The 22,224-nt window shown below is 28.4% G+C and overlaps 2 protein-coding genes across 4 annotated transcripts in view; one reads left to right on the forward strand and one right to left on the reverse strand.

Moving 5' to 3' along the window:
- The first annotated feature begins 1,448 nt into the window (after window positions 1–1,448).
- LOC119680354 (enoyl-CoA hydratase domain-containing protein 3, mitochondrial-like) lies at window positions 1,449–2,900 on the forward strand. Its single transcript, XM_038093126.1, has 6 exons — window positions 1,449–1,555; window positions 1,726–1,974; window positions 2,039–2,226; window positions 2,298–2,422; window positions 2,480–2,643; window positions 2,699–2,900. Exons 1-6 carry the CDS (start codon window positions 1,523–1,525, stop codon window positions 2,786–2,788), a joined length of 849 nt encoding a protein of 282 aa, XP_037949054.1. The 5' UTR covers window positions 1,449–1,522; the 3' UTR covers window positions 2,789–2,900.
- A 2,310-nt stretch (window positions 2,901–5,210) lies between these two features.
- Window positions 5,211–22,224, reverse strand: part of LOC119685720 (glutathione S-transferase S1) — a 28,982-nt gene continuing 11,968 nt past the window's right edge. The window contains exons 1-5 of one of the 3 annotated variants that reach the window (XM_038100078.1): window positions 11,968–12,168; window positions 6,185–6,441; window positions 5,918–6,085; window positions 5,708–5,850; window positions 5,211–5,603 (exon numbers count right to left, since the gene is read on the reverse strand). In XM_038100078.1, coding sequence (XP_037956006.1) covers window positions 5,436–5,603; window positions 5,708–5,850; window positions 5,918–6,085; window positions 6,185–6,425 — 720 coding nt within the window. In that variant the 5' untranslated portion in view covers window positions 6,426–6,441; window positions 11,968–12,168 and the 3' untranslated portion in view covers window positions 5,211–5,435. Of the gene's footprint in view, window positions 5,604–5,707; window positions 5,851–5,917; window positions 6,086–6,184; window positions 6,442–11,709; window positions 11,783–11,967; window positions 12,169–22,224 lie in introns of those variants that run through there. The other 2 variants (XM_038100080.1, XM_038100079.1) reach the window with 2 other exon arrangements.

The following is a 22,224-nucleotide window of genomic DNA, read 5'->3' on the forward strand; positions in this document are numbered from 1 at the left end:
AAACAAATATACGGTCTACTTCGGTCTAAACCATTTTGAGTGGTCTGAATAACTCTGAAGATGGTCTGGCATCAAAAAAAATACTCCACGGGTCATTTTAGAGTACTGGTTGACGAAATGTTGGAGGTAATTTTAGATGACATCTGCACAGAGTTAGTAATACTAGACGAATAAAAACAAGTTCAGTGAATATAAATCACATTATTGTGGTGGTGCAATCGTATCACCGCTCTGTCCAATTAAAACCATTGCTAATATGATAGCCACATCACATTACTATAGTGAAAGTAATCATGTGGCTGTAACGACGTCAGTATGTGCCTCTAGAACAATTACAGATTTAGTTGTGAATTTTCATGAGCTAAAATGTAATAATATTGTTTGTTGATATATCAAAGAAGCAAAAAAAAGAGTCTTATAACTGAAGAAACCTACTATTACTGAAATATGTTTTTATAATTTTAACAAGTTCATTATTGAACTATCCGTACTGTTAAATGGAAAGCTTGAACTAAACATATGACCGATTGGAAAACAGTTTTGTTTGACATACTGAAAAAAATGTTGCCAAATGAGGACTACGAATAGAATAACACCCGATTTTTTTCTAATAAATCAATCAATCGCTAGAATTGTAAAATTATATATTGCCATCAAAATCAAAATAAAAACTAACATTTAATATACAAACTATTTTACTTTTGTTTTTATTTTAATTACATTTTGCTTTTAATTTGAGTAGTTTTTATTTAATTTTATAAAGACATACTAAAAACGGACAGAAGATTATATATATATGTAGAGAGGTTGTTTATTTATTAAATTGTTTATGTTTTCATAGAAACAATAGAAACCGGTGGCATCACATTATTTGCAATATTTGTTTCCTCCATACAAAAATATAATATTTTGTTTTATACATTTTTATACGTATATATCCGTATGCGATATATTTCTTTTAAAAACATTAAAACATATTTATATGAAAAAAATAAAACACGTCTAATATTTAACGCGTTTGTAACCAGAGATAGCAAACATTAAGGTCGTGTACGGTAAAGTAGAAAAAATAAAACCATTTTTTTTTAAATAATTTAACAATTTATAGTATTTTCATGGTCTTGTATTCAGTGTATATAAAACCATATATAATATACATGTATATAAACATCTTGGTAGCTTGGTGTATATAATTTTTTTCGCTAGGTATGAAAAGTTCATGTACAGCCAATATTTGTCATAGTGCACGGCTAGACATAAAGACTTTAAACCGTTTTTATGTATTGCGTGGTTAGGATGATACATCCCCCAATATATTATAAATAAATATCTTCATAATACATCATGTATTTATATATATGTATATAAATATGTTTATATACCAGAATGCATCGCCTGCCAATTTCCTATAGGGCAGCTTATTCTTCGCTTATCTTGAATCAGCTGACATTAGCAAATAAAATTTTAAGTTTATTAGCTTCTTGTAAAATGATTTAGCAAATTTAATTGTTTATAATCAAATATGTTCAAAATTTTTCGTGCAATAATAAATAATGTAAAAATAATTTTTTTATTTATGTAATTACAAATAGTATTAACTTTTTCTTAAAGCAAAAGTGTGCATTATTTTTAGGAAATAAGAGATAAGAGTAGTTTAAATAATAGTTATAAAACAAATAATTGAAACATTAAAATACAATAATTATGTAAACGAATATTTTGTAGAAAAAGCTGACAAATGTCTGCATATCTACAGTTGAGCGGACGAATTCGTCCTGTACAATTGTGACACAGTGCAAGGGTGTACGTGAAATAACCTTCAATGAGCCAGAAACACGCAATACTCTTTCCATTGGAATGATGGATACGCTACATGAGAACATAATGAAAGACTCAAATGACGAAGAATTACGTTGCATAGTGTTATCATCAAAAGGCCCAGTGTGGTCTTCGGGACATAATCTGAAAGAAATTGTAAGTCGATTGTGATATATTGGCAGTAATGGTATTTATGGTTAAAATAATATTTAATTTCTAGGCTGCAAGTAATGCACAACAACAAATGGATATTTTCAATAAATTAGCAGCAATAATTTATAGTATACACAGTTCGCCGGTACCAGTTATAGCGAAAATAAACGGTCTCGCTACGGCAGGTGGTTTACAATTGGCAGCATCCTGTGATTTGGTTGTGTGTTCGGATGTGAGCAGTTTTTCAGCACCAGCGTAAGGAAACTATATGTGTATAATCCCTGAAAAAATTAAACTGGCAGATATATTTATTATTTTATTGTTAGTGCGCAAATTGGCATATTCTGCAATACTCCCGGAGTTGCTATTTCACGTGTGATGCAACGACTACAATCAAATTACATGCTTCTAACTGGACTGCCCATAAGCGCACAAGAAGCTTATATTGCAGGTTTTTTAGTTATTTGTTTTGTTTTAGTTAATAATTTTATTAAATTTAAACAAATAGGTTTAGCTAGTAAAGTCGTACCTGAGGCCCAATTAGATGAAGAGATGTGTCGAATTACTAATTCCATAACAACGAAAAGTCGTGCTGTGATTGCTTTGGGAAAACAATTCTATTACAAACAACTCAATATGAGCCTTAAGGATGCTTACGTTGCAGCATCCGAGGTGGTGTAATTACCTTGAGTACATTAAATTTTTTATTACTTTTTTTTTTTTGTAGAAAATGGTCGAGAATCTCAATTTGGATGATGGCAGGGAAGGTGTTAAAAGTTTTCTGGAAAAGCGTGAACCAGTTTGGACTCACAAATAAAGTTAACTTTTAAAATATTTGTAAATTAAAAGCTAATTATCTATGAGATCGAAGATCAGTGCATTTATTTTATATATACTATTTTTGGTGGATGTATTTTTAATAATAGTTTTATTTATGTATATGTATCTATGAATAAAATGTAAATGTATATTTTGTATATATACAAAAAATATATAATTATAATATATTTACATTTTTACTTGTTTTAAAATGACCTGTACTGTAAAAAGCTTTATCTTATTAATACTAATGTATGACTATGATGTGGACTTAATAGGTTATCATCTACAATAACTTAAAAATTGAAGTGAAGGCGATCATTATAATCATTTTAATTAGAACATAGTGAATTTTCTTGTAAGTTTTATATATACAAGTAAGATTCCAGAGCAAACAGGACTATATATTCTGCACTGACATTCATAGCATTTGGACTAATATAAGCGAGTTATTTAAAAAAGGATAAAAGAAAAAATAAATAATGGGATAGTTATAGCAATTGATGTGATTGATTACTGGTATCTCAATAATAACTCGGTAGCATATATCGGGTACAACAGCAATTCTTTGAGGTACGTGTTTATTCATTTAGGTAGTCAGTTTAAATCCACTATGTGTTCCAAAGCCCACGTGAGCTTTGATACAGGTTAGAGTCGTTCATATGCAGACCGGAAGCACCCCCAAAAGAGACGCACTGGTCTACGTAGAGACAACGCTGGGAGGCATAACTCTTCAATCAAGTAAACCAATCTGTCAAAACTACAAACTTGGTTAAGTCTTTAATTTTATAAGATGACAGCTCTGTCAGGAACAGTCAGGTATAAGAATAGGTGGGACCTCTTAAGATTTCAAATCGTTTTTTATACAATGATGCACATTAACACATGACTAGGACTACACTTTCCTTCTTATACCCACGACGAAAATCTCGATATATGTTATCATCAGGCAGAGTTAGTCTCATAAAATGTCTCCGTACTATGCAGTGATCTGTTAGCACTGATACCGTGGTGCTAAGCAGGTTCCACTTTAGTTGAAGCAGCTAACTGATACACTTCTTACCCAGTTAATCGATCGAGTCTAGTGGATCTTGAGATCTGACAGCAAGTAAATGTAGATGATAAGATATAGATGTAGTTGCAATTAGGTAACTAACTTAAGCACACATAAATACATTGAAGTCGTTCTATAAGGTGGTTAGGTCAAAAGAGTTAATAAACAATATGGGTACGTGATAGTAATATAAAGGACCATTCTTATAAAGGAGCATAAAACCTCAAATAAGACTAAAAATTCAGTATTTTCTGAAAGATTTTTGTGCATTACACGTATTTAGATGTACAAATAATTACATTTCAACTTGCATTAATGGATCCCTTTTTCATGGAGTTACTGTCTTATTTTAATTTTTAAGCAAAACACCATAATATTTGTTTTTAATATTTATTGATGAATATCATAGAAATAACAATGTAGCAAAATATTTATAATAAAACCTGTAGCTAATAGATTGTCATTTAATTATTTTTGATTTATTTTTGTTTTCAATGTGTACTATTGTTGTAGTTTAAAAGTTTTTGTAGTATATGAAATTGTAATTTAAATTGTAAAAGCGTTAAAATGTGTTCGTTACGATTTTAAGTGTTGTGAAGTGAAATTAATTGTGAATTTTTTGATTATTGTAAATTTTTGTAATTTATTGTGAATTCTTATTGTGAATCGTAACTTAGTGTTGTTGAGTCTTTTTTACATTTTAAACTTAATGGAAGGTAAGAGCGTGAATAAGGTAAAACCTAAAACTTCTTCCCAAAGATTTGTTCTAAGTTAATTTCTACAAAACTGTAATAATAATATTTAATAATATTTAAACTGTCAATATTTTTTTTTATTTCTTAGTCCTATTTTAAATTACAGTAAATTTTAGAGTACTTAAGAATTGTTAAAATTCGTTAAATTTTTGTTAAATTAACTGATTATAAATTTCAACAATTCGTATTTATTTTATTATAAGGTATTATGGAAACTTGTTTTATTGTATTATGTGTTTATATTTAATATATAAACTCTAGTTGAACGTTTTCTTATGCTGTATTAAATTCGTTTAAATCTTAGAAATGTATGCAAAGAGAATTATTTTAAGGATGGAAATTATTTTCATATTCATTATTCTATAATATTATTTTATATGTTATATAATAAGAGAATGGTGCATATATATTATTAAAAGTGCAACTACTCCCAAAACTAACCCATTAACCATTATTTGTATGTTATAAGATATATATGTTTATCTACTCCCGAAGACTACGAACCAAATCCCATTTCAACTTAACCTAAAAATTATTTTAACTTCGACAAAAATTTGTTGGCATTTTTAAATGTTTTTAAATGTTATACGTAATACAAAAAAGGAACAAAATTTTGTTTAAAATTTATGTTTATGTTGTTGTTTGTGTTTATTGTGTTTTTGTTGTTTTCATATGTTTATATGTACTATTGAAATATTAGTTTGAAAATATCTTGTAGATTGTAGAGTTGCGATTGTGTGATATATTTATTTGAGCTTAAGTATCTATTTTGCTGTCTCATTCCGTTCTTAAGCCTTTACACTTATCATGCCTTTTTAAAAATTTGGAGTTGATATTTAAACTTCAGTAACTGGACGCTTTTCAACCCAAGCTTTAATTGGTTCCAAAGCGTTGATGGCTTCTACAACACCGCGTAAAGCTGGATATGGTTCCAAAAGATCGCGCTTTACCATGTAGTTCATGTAATCGATAATGCCAGCAAAATAGACGTCAGCCCAGGTGAGCTAAATTGTAAAAATTTATTAAAAATAAGGAAAATATTAAATTATTTTGTAACAATATTAAAAAAAAATTAGTAATATGTACTTTAGAAATGTATAAAACGTACCTTGCCCAATGCCAAATGTCCATCATTATCCTTAACAGTCTGTTCCAATTTCTCCAAATAAAATGGAATGACTTCAGCATTGAGTGTCACCAACTTCTTCTCTTTGATATCATCCTCCGGTTCATATGAAACGACTGCAATTTCTATTTATTAAAAATTAAAAATAATTAAATAACATGTAACATGCAAAAATCACACATTGTTCGGTACTTAGACGAAAATCATTGATAGTGTCAACGACAATATCGATTTGCAAATCTTCCCATGCACTAGCACCGCAAAGACCAACAGTTTTGGCCAAGAAGCGTGCCATCGAAATGCTCTGATGCACACGTTTGCCATCAACTTCCAATACAGGCATTTGCCCCATTGGCATAGCTACAAAGAAGAAATTACAAAATATAATGAGTATTCACCCCAACATAATATATAATGGCATTTTGCCTTCGCGTCTTTCTGAGATTTGTCTGCACTTACTTGGTTTCAATGCTGGCCATTCATCACGTGTTACACGCACATCTTCATACTCAATGCCTCCATAGGCGAACAAGTAGCGCAATGGTTCGGCCAAAGCTTTTACATTAAAGTAAAAGAGCGTGTATGTGTGCTTAATTGGTTCAGCTGGTTCAGCGGCTTCAGCTGGAGCTGCTGGGGCCTCTCCCTCGGCTGGTGCGGCGGGTGCCTCCTCTGCTGGTGGTGCTTGAGCTTCATCTGCCATTTTTAATTGGTTTCAACTGTAAGAGTTTAAGAAAATATTTCTGTTAATAATTCTAATAAAAATATTTGTTCACATTTTTTTTATGTTTTGAAATCTAGCAAAGAGATAAGAATTTATAGCTTTACGACAGTTTATCATAGAACTTAAACGTGCTAAATTGATAACCTGATAATTTTACCATAAAGTGTTAGCACTTTTTTTTCGTTTTGGCCATATATAGCAAGCATGCTTGCTTTTTTTGCTACGTAATTGTCAATCAAGTAGAGAACCTTATATGGCATTTGTTTGCTTGTTAGGTATGGTTTTGTTATCGCTAGATTTATTCTAGTTCCTGGACTTATCAGTAGATCTCTCAAGCAAACACATATTTTAAAACTTTTGTTGAAAATGGTAGGTTTATCAATTCAACATGAATTTTAATAACAAAATTATTAATATCAAAATATTAATTATTAATAGCAATAAATATTATGTGCTTGCATTCTTTTAGAAAACAAAAAGAAAACAAGCAGGTTTTGTCAAGTAATTAGTGGGCTTAGTATAAGTACGGTGAGAATGAAGGTTTGTTTTTGAGGACCTTAAAAAAAAAATAGTTATTTCAATAATACTCTGTTATCAAAATATTCCTTTAAGGATATGGTATACAGACAGTCATATGACAAATAGTCACGGCAATTTTACGCTCTTTTTGGTCAAGACCAAAAATCATGTTATACGGAAAGTCATATCAGAATAATTATTTTTCCATTTTTATTATCATTTTGGCACTATTTTTGTGTCTAAATTGAAAATATATTTATTTTATTTTTGTGCAAATATGTTAATATATTTAGATAAATATACACATATTTACTCTAAATAGGTGACAATTCTGAACAGTATTACTGAGCAACACCGTTTTGAATAATGTGACGTGACACAGAGAGCCTCGTCACTGTGATCAAATTTAAAACTAAACTTCTTTCTTTCTCTCATTTTTGATTTTTTAAAATACACTGAAAACAAGAACCATTTTAAATTTGACGTGACCATGACTCTATATAAAATGGCTCTAAGGATTTTATATGCTTTTTAATTCATGGGTCTGAATTAACTTTCGTTTTAAAACCCATTTTATTAGAAGACTTCCTATATACAATGCAGGAAATATCGGGATAAGATATAATTGCAGGACTACTTTTGTATGATAATTCTGTTTTAGTATCCCAAAACAATTTAAAATTTATATTAATTGAAAGTGTGTTTCATATGATCGACTAATTTATATAAAATCATTAAATAATTGTAGTTTTATATAAGTTAATCTATTTGATATTTTGTGATTCCCTTTACGAAAAGTGAATTATTCACTCAGTTTGGTTGCTCATTTGAGGAAGTTGTGGGTCATTAAGCGAAGAATTCTTTTAGTCGATTTAGATCTTTCGTTTATCTACGTTACGAATCTTAAAGATATTTGCTGAATTGAGAATATCATAAAGAGTTAAGCACAAAGAAATTAAATTCCCAAATATGCAGATATCGTCTTATGCCTTTCTTTTTTATTATGTGCCATAATCAATTTTAATTAAAGTAACGGCAACGGCAATGGCAACGGCAACGGCAGCGGAAATGTGAGATATTTTTAATGATATTTGTAACGCTCAGCAAGTCTCGTCGCTATACGCCTGCTTATGTGTGTATGTGTGTGTGTGTGTGTATCAGTAGCCTTGTTATGCGCATCCTCCCACGAAACTGCACCCATTAAAAATATTTTTAAAGAAATTATTATCTTTCGCTTTAAATGAGTAATTGCTGCGAACTTGGCCACAGCAATTTGAGGTTGTCGAAGATACTTGAGCGATTGTGGAGCAGTAGACGACTACGACGACGACGACGACGATGAGAAAAGTATTTCAGCACGGAAACTGCATGGAAAGGGCGTTGGCGCTAATTTGCTGCTCCATTGATTTCGCGCGTAACTGCAATCGCGACACAGAGCCGCACTGCGTAGGATTTCTATTTGAAAGTCAACAGTGAAAACGCAACACAAGATTGGAAGCTAAAATAATCGACTAAGGTTTTATGTAGGCAGCGCAGTTAAATTAAGTGCAGTTAATATATGCATAAAATGTTTTTCCTACTCTCCTACTCTTACAGTTTTTAATACGGCATTTGTGCCGGCGAATTGACACTGAAAAAAGTAACCGGCAAATAAACTAGTTTAACTTGAATTCCACTGCATTTCGCAAAAATGGAAAACCAAAAAAAAAAAAAACCAGTCAAAAATTACGAACTAAAAGCGGTAGAATTGTTTTTGCTGGAGTGTATGTCAGATTACACCACTAAGGTGATCTTGTTTGGATTTTTGTTTAAGAAAGATTTTTGGTCCTTTTCACTCTTATTATTTCCAATCCTTCTGTCACTTTTGTACTTCAAAATTGTTACGTTGAATTTATACTGGTTTCTTTTTCAACTTTTTCTTCTTCTTCTTTTAAATATTTGCCTTCCATACTTTTTGCACGCGTTGCTTCCTTTCGCTGTTGGCAACTAGCCCATTCAGTCAACTACTTTCAGAGCTTTATTCCTTTTCTTATTATGCAAAATTGCTTCACTTTGTTGTTGCTTTTGTTGGTGGTGGTGTTGTTGTTGTTATTGTTCTTGTGTTGCGTTTGTTCTCAAATTGCAAACAACAAAACACAAAATTTCTTTTGCGAATTTGTCAATTAGCAAATGTTTTTTTTTTGATTACTTTTTTCTGCTCGCAATAGAAAGTTTAAAAATTTAAATTTAAATCTCAATAAAAGCAATTTGACTATAAATTTGCATAGTAAATTGTCGTAATTCGATTAAATTATATTTAATTGAATTTATTTATATTTTATGCTAAAAGCTTTTCAGTTTTTAGATATTTTTTTTTTAAGCAAACCGAAGCATTTTAAATGTGTGCGAAACGCTTAAATAGTTCAAAGCAAAAAAAAAGTTGAATAAAAAACACTTAATAATATTCGATTAGTTAATATCGGAACTATTTTTAGTTAATCGTTGGATTTTTCTTGGCAATTGGAGACCAACACATTTATTTTGTTAAATTATTTTATTTAATTTGATTTGGAATTTGTCGCAAACAAGTGGGAATGCAGGCATTTCGTTGAGAGGTGAGTTTGTTTAGTAGGTTTCTGGGTCAAGGACTACAGATGAATTGTTGTGTTAGAATGGAAGTAAGGCAGCTTGTTTTTCATTCTTACCGTAAGTAGAGTTAATATTATATTAATCATAAAGGATAATTGCTCAAATCGAAAGAATAGATGGTTACGTTTAAAATTGGGAAACAGGTCCTAGCTGGACTTGTTTCTACATTAATAATTCGAAATTAATCATCATCATAATTTAATAATTGTAATAATTTAATAATTTTAATATCTCAATAATTTAAGTTGTTTAATAATTATAGTACTAAAAATTCTAAACAAAATTATGTTAGGTGAATACTATTAGTGACAAATTCACTTTATTAAGGCCACTAGGATTCATTCTGCGATTGTAGGATTCTAGCTGACTTTCTACTAACTGCTACATTGTTTAGTATATTTGAGAAATTTGTCTATATACCTTATATATATTTGTTAGATATTGTAGAAAATGATGTTGCACATATTTTTCCGCAATCTTAAAAAAACTTTTAAATCATGTTATGACTAAACCATTTATAAAGTTTTTAATTTTGAATTTATTTTTAAAGGATATAACTAAACACATATCAAATCCATTTAGACCAATAAGATCTGTTAAGTGGTTGCATGATGCTAGTGAACTCTCTACTTCCTGCAAAAAATGGAATGATATTAAAAAACGTTGGTTGTTTATAATATGTCCTCCTGACATGAATTTTCTATTAATATTTAAGTCTATTAAATAACACTTAACCAGAATCACAAGTGTTTTAAAGTTAATATAAGTCAACCTTCGCACTTTGGCCCGAAAAAGTAGACACATTGCCATATAAAAGAAATTTCTTGATGTATGCTGGAGTTGCCCTTATTCTGTATCAACTATGGTACCGTTTTAATAAAGAGTACAATGTCTACAATATCTATAACAGGTAGACACTTAACAAAAGGAGAATGTAGAGTAGATAAAACAGCTTTAATAAGCGTTGGCTGATGACAGTGAAGACAAGTTAAATTATTAGTTTTGTTTTTCGCCTTCTACTTATGATAGTAGTTGTTGGAGTCTCTATTAATCGGCTCATAAAGCATTGTTTTGTTAAAACAGCAATTATTTTGGGCAAGGCGAATTCTTTTAAATCAAGTATATCTATTTTAGAAACAAGAACAAATAATTTCATAAATTAATCAAGATATAATCAAGATACAATTTGTATCGGAGATGTAATATTAATTGATATAGTTCGTTTCTTTTAACTACAAACAGTAATCAGAAGCATTTGTAAAGTCTTTTTTTCTTTTTTTAAGTTTTAACATTTTTAAATCATTTTTGATACAATTGAAGACAATTATAGAATTTTTAGATGATCATTCCAATATAAAAAAGTAATTATTTAATATACTGTGTAAGTCCTTTCCATTTTTTATTAACGCAAAATTTTATAGAATTATATTTCATGCTAGTACTATAATTTGGTTTATAAATATTTATATAATAAATGTTTTAAATATTCTTTATAAAATTGTTGCAACTTAAAAAGTTCTCAACTTAAATTGATATTTGAAAAATTATTATAATAGAAATCAAATTGTGAATAAATATAAATCATGAAATCTATAAAAACAAATTTATTATTTTTATTTATGGAATTAGTTAATAAGAAATTTGTTAAAAAAATGTACAAATTAAATTTCGAACAATTTTCTATTATTTCATAATCATTATGTAAATGATTCCTCATAATATTTTGTATAACTTCTCAGAAAAGATTTCACTTTTTTTTTAAATTTATATCCAGACAAAATTTTTTTTTAAAAATATTTAAAAAAAAATTAAATAATAATTTTAAAATTCACTTTATTTTGTATTTTAAAGAAAATTAACTGTATTCTTCTCTCCAATATTAAACAAAATCACATAGTTCCTTTATTAAATATTTTCAACAAAATTATTTTTAATTTTTTTAAAAATTAATTTAAAATTACACCATAATTTAGTTAAAAACTTGATTTTATTCGAAAATTTTTTTAAATCACAAAAATATTTTTTTTTTTAAACTATTACTCCATTTATAATAAAATAAAATTCACGTAATATATATTTTAGTAATTTATTCCATCTTATTTAAGGAAGGATCTACCTTTCTTCGTCGAGAGTGCAGCACCGTCTAAGTAAAAGTATCTCAAATAGCTTTTCTTTATATGTTGCATTTAAAAAAAAGAACTTTCCGAAATTAAATAATTTAAAATGACGATAATCGCAAAAAAAAAACAAAAAAAAAATAAATTTCTTTATCAATACAATTGATTACATCACGAACACTTTTTAATGTCGTAAATTTATGTTCATAGAAACTAAAATAAATCTCACACTTTTTTCAAGTTCTTAAAAAGCTTACCTTTTTTTTCAAGTTTAATGTACGAACGAATAAGATTTTCAAGTGTTTACTATAAACACTTTTCCGGCACAACAACACAAAAACTTATCAATTCTCGAACCACAAAAAATCTGATTAAACACTCTTCGAAAGACAAGAACACACGGTTTCAGCTAACTGGTTTCAACCCGCACAGCTACAGCTTTAATGAAAGCTCAGAAAAGACATAAATTCTACACCAAATGTCCGGCCTTTTATACAGTTTGCTCTCTCGAGTGGTGAATAACTTATACCGTGGTCAAAAGTGAAGTTGTGCTCTTCATTTACTCTTCATATTATTCTTAAGAAGTATATGAGTGTAAATGATAATGTGCGAGGAATGTCTAGTTTAACAACTTCGTATTCATAATGGCATTCACACGCTATTATGGTAATCCTTATTAAAACTACTAAATATATATAAATATATAGATAAGCTTTAAAGTTAAAGAAAAAATAATAAATAAAAATTAGTGTACTTATTTTATCTTTAAAACAACGTTGGTTTCTAAAAGCTAGTAAATAATTTTCAAGAAAATATAAATACTTATTTATACTTATTAATATTTTTTTAAGTAAATCTGTTTTTAGTGTTTTTGCTATACTTCAGTAAGCTAATTTCTTATATACTTTTGTTTTAATTAAATTTATGTTATTGTTATTATCATTTATTATTTCGACTTATTGCTCTATAAAAGATCTAAAGTTATTTCCGTTTCATTTAATATATTTTAATTAATTTTAATTATTATTATTATTATTATTATTATGATATATTATGTTCTAGTAATTATTATTTATTAAATATATTTCAAGATATAATAATTAATGTTTTAATAAAATTTTTTATATATTCTCCGATATAGCAATAATCAAACTTGAGTTCTTTTATTATTATTATTATGTTAAGCCTTTTTCGAGTTAGAGCATCTGGGCAGAGCCCCGGCCATCTCACAGACTAATTTGAGTATTTTTCATAATCTTCATTATTATTCAATGATTGATCTAAGATTTGCGTACCGCCCCGTGCGGTTAGTGATTATTCTGAGATTAGATAGTTAAGTAGGTAGGGCAGCTAAGTAGGGCAGCCTATCGGTTTTCACATATAGCTTCAGAGCTAGCGTCCCTTATCACCTCTTAAAGACCAAAAAGTAAATTAGCTGTCATCCCTCGTATAAATATGAGTGGAGGTATTATAAGTTTCGTTGAGTGCAAAAGTGTAAAGCGCAACAAAAAGGCGTGAATCACGTGTAGTTATAATACTAAATCCTTACAATTCCCAAAGAACTTTTATTAGAAAACTATAAATTTTACCCTTAATACCTTTGAAAAAAGTTTAAAATTTGTAAAACTGTAGGATTGATCCATATAACAGTTTTATACATACTATGATCTCAAAAAATGCACAATTAAGAGCAGTAACTCTTCATAATATAACACATACCACCTATAGTCAGTAATGTAGACACAATCATTACATATTATTTTACATACATTATAATAATATGAAGTTAACTATTTTATATATATAATACAACATAGGTTTTGAAGATTTTATTTGAGGAAAAAAATTTAGAACAAAAGACTTGTCTAGTGTATAGTAAAAACTAAATATATTTGATTACTTTCAGCTGGAAAACATATTACATTTCATGTTATATTATTATAATAAATATTAAATATTATGTTATATTTTGTCATCAAGTTTCTAACAAGATATTATCAACAAAGTGGTTCAATGACAATTGACAACTTGACCACAGGTTCAACTGGTTGGATATATCATATTAAATCAATTAAACCTAAGTGTGTTGTTTTCCTAATACGAAAAGCCAACGTTCACACGTTCTTATATATTTATGTGCTTACTCGTTAGTAGGATCTTAAGTAATTTAGTACAAGTATATCGGTTTCCAAATACAAGGATCTGACAATCACATATGCGTTCCTTTGAACTTATAATAAATGAGAATATAGGCTTGTACTATATTTTCTACTAAACTGATGTGATCAGCATTTGAATGCAAAACATATTTTCTACTCTTTTCTCTTACTTACTCTTAAGCTGTAAATTCTAAGAATTATGGTGAATACTATTTGCAGTTGTGGTGAAATTTTACTCTGCTGAGGAAATAAGGTGAATAAAAAAGCCTACGCAGGACAGGAAATACGTGATGTTGCAAAATTTTATATACTTAATATTATAAATATTAGTTCATATTTTTTAAAGTATAAATAATTTTTAATAATTAAGAATTGATGCTATGTTAAAAAAATTTCCTAATTTCGGGACATTGACTTAATTAGTTTTTGAAGGACATTCAATAAAAGGATATTTTGTCCTTTGTACACAATTACATTGAATTTATATAATGAAATTTGTTTTAATTGTTTAATTTGATATAATTTAAATATAGTTTTGTATATTAAAATACTTAAAACAATAAATATACGAGCATGAATAAAATATTTATAATGGGCGTAGGCCAATTTGCTTGATGACGAAATACCACATAAATCTGTGCTTATCAATAGAAATTCTTATTTATTATTTTATTTAAAATGCGTAAAATATTTTTAGACAAAAATAAACCAAATTTGTTGAATATGCAATTAATTTTTTTTTACAATGAAAAGATTTCAGGCTAATAGTTTTTTTTTGTTTTGTTAAGTAAATATTTAATTGCTTCTAAATTAAAGATCGCTCTTATTCGTGAATTTAGACGTTATATCTACTCGTATCTATTTACCTTCTTCAAAATAAATAGTTCAATATTTATAATTTAATGGTAATTGATTTGCTTAACGATATATGTAATTTAAACAATACTTTAATTTGCCGAGTAAATAAGAATTTAATATGTTTGTCAAAGTGGAACACTAAATTAAATTAAAATCGAAGCATCTTATAGTACCTTAAAGAAGTAAAAGTTTAACAGTTGACTTTAAAAATATTTTTGGAAACGAATTGGAATCTTCAATACAATAATTCAAAAATAATAATTTTTTACTAGTCATTTGTCCTGTCAAGTGGTGGTAGTTAATTTCAGTACAGTAAGGTAACGCAAACCGACACACCCAGGTTAAATTGGTTTGATGTGATACTACATCAAACCGGTACGACTCCTATTCAAATAATCAAATCCCACTGAGCCATTTTACTGATGACACATTGTTTGAAACTTTTTGCCATGACGTAGGATATTTTCCAGCTGATAGTAATCTTCATTACTATCAGTCATTATTTTTTTGCTATGCACAGGAACAGAGAAATTGTTCGATGGGGTATACATATCAGATAGTATATCTTAGTTAAAAAAATTTGTCTTAAGTTTTTATCACTAACTTTCATAGTGTTTTGCTAAGTTTATAGCAATATCTCAGCGATATATGATATATGATATATTGCCACATAATTAGACAATACCTTCTTCAACAATTAAAACAATTTTTGGATATAAGTTTTATACCCAGTAATATCCAAAAATATTTCTTGGGTAATACTTACTTCAATAGTGAAATAAATTTTGTTGTATAGGTTGTATGTTCAGTAAATACCATTCCGCGTGAAGTTCTGTAAAAAGCGTTTGCCTCTGATTTAATGAGCTATTCCACAAGACTGTCTTTCGCTTTGGGTAATGACTATTTCAACAATCTAAACAATTTTGCGGTAAAGGTAGTATGTCCGGTAATATCCAAGATTACTTTTACGTGATATCCCAGATAACTTTTGCCGTTGATTCACTTGATTATTCCACAAGATCATCTATAGAGAAGCACCTAAGAAAGCCAGATTTGGAAGAATTATACTGGCTCTCTACTTCCACTGGGGAAAGTAGACAATAATAGTATCTCACAAGATTGTCTTTCACCATAAGGCTTACCTTGATATAATTTTCCAAATCGTAGATAAATTCTCCTTTTATACTATATTTTATTGGCTTGTTTGGTATGTATGGAGTGAAACGACTATGGCCTCAAAAAGGCAACAATTATTCAGTAATAGTCACCGATTTATAAGGCATATCTATTCTTTCCAAAATTAGTGTTTATCATTACTTATAGCAAGATTCCTTGTAATTTTCACTTATCTTTATCTTAACTTTACGCTAATTTACGTTTTATTATTACAGAGTCTTTAAAATAGAAAATCCATCAAAAAGATCTCTTTATTGTGTATAGTATTTATTGTTAAACCATACAACTAAGTATGGATTATGTATTGTATATTATTGTACAGTCTATAGTATGCTTAGATCCACATTTTATATAGAGTTTATATTTTTTTTGTGAAAGTAGTTTGAACTGAACTTTGATATAAGCTGTGTTGTAAAAGCTAAGAATAATGATAGGTCCTACTTAAAACTCTATTTTTTATAAATCAATAGAACAATATTTTAGAAAAGTTTAAAATATAGTTACTGTCTTCATTTATGACGTTGCAATGGTTAAGTAAAAAGAAAGAAGCATTTTAAACTAAAGATATATATATTTACAAAAGTAGGTGTAATAGACATAAAACTGCTGCTAATGAAATCTATATTAGAAAGATCATGCAATCATATACTTATAGTTTGTTTATATGGGTTTTAAAAACAATCACAATATTGTTAATTTTATAATTGTAAGGAATTTATAAGTATGCTACAATATTAAGATCTCATGTGAGAAGTAGTTAATAAAAAATGAAATCCCTAAATATAGTCACTACTGATGTAATCTATATTGAACGTGGTCTTATTCAAAATTTCATCATCACGCGTAGTGTATATCTATATTGTCTATATTATTTTTTTATAAAATGTGTTTTTCTTTCAATGGAATGAACACATTTGTTTTTAATATCCAAGAATATTAGAAATTTAGCTTGAATTTTTGTAGTCACAGACTTTCTCATATTTCAATAAAAAACAGTGATGTGTAATATTCACAGCTGTATTTCATAACACTTGTAAAAAATGGAATTTTCTATATCACGCTATCATGAATTTCACAATTAAAATAAATTGTATATAGAATTTTATACATTTTTATACATAGTTTTGCATATCCTACAAAACTGAAGGGAAGTTACGATGATTACTGATGATAGGACATGTGATATGACAATTTACTACCCATTCGCAATGTAAAGGGTTTCAACCTCTTTAGCTTTGTTCTTTTCAAAACTTTGATCTTCGACTTTTGAATCATTATTAACTCTTATAACTGGGTGTTGCTTATTATCTTATTCACAGTGTTTCTTCATAGAAAGGGCAATATACTTGATTTCATTATTTCGGATGATATAATTCTCAATTTAATCTTCTGCTGCATACAACCATTCGATATCTTCTTCTGGATAGCTTTCTTATTTATCTTTAACGATATGTTAGAGTATACTGCCATCCGGCTGCCAAGTTACTGTCACCCTGGTGCTAGCTATATTTTTTTCTGTGTTGAACTCTTAAGGTGTACTTAAGATTTTTTGCAGTTCGAAAACTTGAAAATGGTTTTCATTTCAAAATTTCGATCCGTTTTTAATCTTAATACTACAGAAATTATTTGTAAAATAATTTCATGAGGTTACTTTGTGTTCTTTCTTATTTTTTGCTTCCTCAGTATTGTTGGGTGGTACTTTGGCATTAATCTTAATACTACAGAAATTATTTGTAAAATAATTTCATGAGGTTACTTTGTGTTCTTTCTTATTTTTTGCTTCCTCAGTATTGTTGGGTGGTACTTTGGCATTTGCTTTCTTTAATATACAGTTTAGAATCGGTGTTATAAAAAGTATTTACGCTTTTCTAATAGATTTTTTAACAAACATTTTCTGTAGCAAAAACCAATTTTAATAATGTATTTAGTAGTCATTATTTTTAATTTTATACCATTTTTGAGTACTTCCATAATTCAATGGTTGTAGAACTATTCTAGTATATAAATAAATTTTATCATATAAAATTCCCTTTCAACTCCACCAAACACTCAACATATCCTTGTATGCTGTCACCGAGCTTTGATTATGAATATTTTTGTATTTAATCTATTTTCCATTGCCTATAATGAAGCGTTTCAAAAATAGTACGATTTCATTGCGTTTCAGTGGAACTTCACTGATCGTAATTCGGTCACCCAATGTATTAATTCAGATGGTACCCAAACATTGAGTGTCTTTGCGTTAACTGTTATTTTAAAATCATTTCAAATTATTATTGATTGATGTTAAGTGCTTTCGCTATCTTCTTACAGTTTGCTTTTCGGTATTGTTCCCCGGTTAGCAAAATTTACTGACTTTTTTACTTATTGGTCGACTACAGCGAGGGGCAAAGGAGGAGATCGAAATTTTCGGAAAGGAGTAGAGTTCTGAGTTCCGCGTTTCCTTACAGCATTCTTACCGTAAGTCACACAAAATGTACAAAGTGAAAGATACAGTTCGTCTTTTGCCTTTTGGAAAGTTATATGTACGAGATTTTAAATATTTGACTGATTTGCTTATATCACCGAGCATTTTTTCATATGCAACATATGAAAACATTGAAAGTTTTTGAAACCTCCAATGTGGAGTACCATAAAAAAAGGAACATTGGGATTAAAAAAAAACGATGAAACAATAACAGATTTGATCCAAAAAATCTAATATCAGTATATTAGCTCTTATCGTTCTAATGAAAATACTATTAATATATAACTTAAGGGATTCTAGTTAAATGAATTTAAGCAATGTATAACTTAGTTAGCTTAGCCAAATTTAAGATTTTATAGATATTAAATTTATATATAGGTATAGTATTCTTATTGCAATTTTAAGTTAGATTATTATCAAAGACATTTGTGGAATATCAATCACATCATTCTTATGAATCGAAACACATGTTCTACTCACATGTAAAGATCAGCTGTTTTAAAGACGTGTTTTCAGTCTTTAACTACTGGGTTATATACGTAGTGCTTCTCATGTCATATGTATTGAACACATGTATATAGCATTTCATTTCGTTGAACTGAAATAAGATCGTTTATTGTGAAATTTTGCCAAGTGCGCAGTTGTTTTGTTATATTGCCTGTATCTAAGCATTTTATGGAGTAAAATTTGTATATAAAATGTCGATTTTAATAAAAATGATATATGTAATCGTTTGTACCAGTAAGGGACAAATCTGTTTTGGTAAATATCTTATAATCTCTCTAACTATAAATATTTTAAAGCAAGTTAGAATTAGTAGGAACCACAGGTATCAACATTAGCAATAATTTAATAAAAGCAGATTATCTGGTATCTGAAAGGTTTCTATTGCAACAGTAGATTATTTTTGAGGATATATGTTTGGGAAGTTCGTCAGCCTTATAGTGAAATGGCTTTTTTTATCAAACCTTACAAGTTGAAAAAAAATTTCTGTGTTGTTTTTTTTGTCTTTCTCCGTGCATCTCCTTCATTTCATGTTGATTAGACGGAATAATATAGATGATATTCACCTCAAGTTCAATACCAAAGATTTGAATAAAAATAAATCTTTCATATAATTTAACTTTAAATTATAAAATTGGTGAGGTAAATATTTTAGTGTTTATATGAAAAATAATAAAACGTTAGTACATCTAGGCACTTTTATTCTATGATGGCTGGGGGGTTTCTGCTGAGTCCCACCTATCTCATTCACTAATTTGAGTATTCCTCATAATCTTCGTGATTATTTAATGATTGATCTAAGATCTGCGTACCGCTCCGTGCGGTTAGTGATTACTCTGAGATAAGATAGTGAATTTAAATCAATTCCCTCAGTGTACTGACGCATGCTGTCAGACTCAATTTAGTTCACAAATGAAAAAAAGGCAAAATAGCCAAAGCACCAGTTAACAGCACTAACAACACGAAAGAATATTTTAATTCCCCTAAAGGAATTTTAAAATTATATTCGGAGTTATTTTACTTCATTTGATCAATAAAATAGCAGCAATAGTTGCTATAAGTTTTTATGGGTTATTCTAAATATAATTTAAATTATAGAATGTAACAATTTTTCTGCGAGTACGACAACTTTTGTTAAAGCTTTTTTAAGTTGAAATCGGGTAAAGCCAAAAGCTTAGTAAAGACACAAAAAGTTTTTAGATGGCCTACGCGCCATCTTCTGTACAGTAGTCAACTTATTTTAATTGTTATTTCTAACGTTAATCAAATATTAATAATTTTTTAAATTAAAATATTTATTAACTTATTTTTAATTTAAATTGATTAATTTAAGTTGATATAGAAAGTGAAAATTATTGTCTGTGCATTTAGATATTTTCTTACATCAAACTTTCTTAGAAATTTTATAACCGAGCGCATTACGTTTTGGAGTTCCAAAGGTTCATTTCTAAAAAATTGAGCTGTAGTCTTGGAGGATTTGATTTTTCATATTTACTGTTCTTAATTTAATTCCTATATTATTGATATATATATATTCGTTTATGGATTCACCTCTATCTTTGCAATGTTTATTAAGTAAATCGAAAAGCTAATTTATATATTTTCAAAGTTGTGCGTTATAATATTATATATAGTATAATAAAACATAACAGAATTGCAAACGTCATATTCATAATTTGAATAAAATTAATTTAATCGAAATTTAAATAAATAATGCTTATCTGTTCTTTAATATAAATAAATCTAAACATAGATTCATCAATGTTTTTTAAATTAGGCGCACTTCTGTTAATTATATAATAATAATATAGTAAATAATATAATAATAATAAAGACTTGATATCCGGAGAGTTATCTATACTAGCTTTATGTATCATCTAAAAAAACTTGAGTCTAAATAAAGCCGTTCTCACATCGGAAAGTCTCAGAATAGATAGGAAACTTGTCTATACTAAATAGTTGTAGAATTTATATAGTTTTCACATAAAATTTAAATGTATATTTGTAATATATAAATTCAATTGATATATATATGTATTATACGAACTGAAGACCTACAATTATTATACATACAAAGCATTATTTATGCAAGTGAAATTACATAATAGACTCAGGTAGTTGATTTTGGAATTTGGTCGGAAGTGGTACGTTTTGCTTACTTATAGCGAGTATCTCCTTCATATATGACGTGGTACGTCATTGATGTCTATTATATTTTGTTTATGTAACTATAAACTAACAGAGTACCACTTTCATTATCTAGGTAAATATACCGAACTACATGTGCCTGGCCATAATTGTCGGTGTCTGTATTTTGCTATCACTTCGAGATAACTCACTGAAAACAATTGATAAGCACAATTCTCAAACGATAACAGACCAGAAGCGAAAAAAGTGCACAAAAATGCGTTTATAAGTCTAATTCTTTATATAAACCAGCAAAAACTATAATAAATTAAAAAAGAATTTTAATGTTTGTGTGTATTACTTACTACCTTCTTCGAAAACAAAGTTAATAAATAAAAATTATCGGTTTCGCTATCAGTAATTTTTGTTGAGACAAAGTGCCAGATAACATATTTCTGTTGCAGTACTCGTATTTGTCTGCAATTATAAAATTCTATGAAAATCGTTTAGTTATATCGCTTTGAAGATTCTAAATAAACATCAATATTATCTAGATATTCGCTTCCATAAAATAAATGAAAGAATATATTAACATTGCAATTAAAACTGCAACAATTTGATTTATGCTAATGAGTCATTATATTTAAATTAATATTTAAATTTATGAAGGTGAGCTGAGTAGTAATAGAAACACTTTTGTCTGGAGAATATAAATCCCTTGTCAAATAATGCGCAATTTGAATTGCTAAAGGCATCAAATCAGACTTTAAATAAATTGGGTTCCTCCTCAGTGGATTCCTTATCAAAAAGTGGGCTCCTCATCAAAAAGTATGTTAGGCTCCTCGCTTTCTTTTAAGTTTTGTATGAAAGTGCCTGAAATGTGCTATTCCAATCTTCTTAATGAACCACTTCATTCGATATATGTATCTGAAACTACTGAACTAAATTCTTTTTACAAAATATTCGAAATATTCGAATTCGATAGTTTCTGGTTGCAAACCATATCTTTTGAAATAACGTTGTTTTAAATATTATAAAGGTTGGATTAATATTAGGTTAAGTGAAGTTAATCTCGGTTCACTAATTAGTCTACGGAACTACAATCACACATATAAGCTTTTTCAAATATACTTCCTGGGAAATGTGTAAGTAGGAATCGGTAAATGTTGCCCTATTAGCCTTGGAACAGAAAAATTTTAAATCATATTAAGCCCATTATTTTT

Source organism: Teleopsis dalmanni, chromosome 2 (genome assembly GCF_002237135.1).
Source record: "Teleopsis dalmanni isolate 2A chromosome 2, ASM223713v2, whole genome shotgun sequence".
NCBI classification, from domain to species: Eukaryota; Metazoa; Arthropoda; class Insecta; order Diptera; family Diopsidae; genus Teleopsis; species Teleopsis dalmanni.

What these genes read in the sequence shown, in the direction of transcription:
- LOC119680354 (XM_038093126.1), top strand. Translation starts at nt 1,523, where the DNA reads ATGTTCAAAATTTTTCGTGCAATAATAAATAAT. An exon ending in AGCAGTTTTTCAGCACCAGC is followed by an intron (nt 2,227 to 2,297) that starts GTAAGGAAACTA and finishes TTTTATTGTTAG; the next exon opens with TGCGCAAATTGGCATATTCT. An exon ending in CTTACGTTGCAGCATCCGAG is followed by an intron (nt 2,644 to 2,698) that starts GTGGTGTAATTA and finishes TTTTTTTTGTAG; the next exon opens with AAAATGGTCGAGAATCTCAA.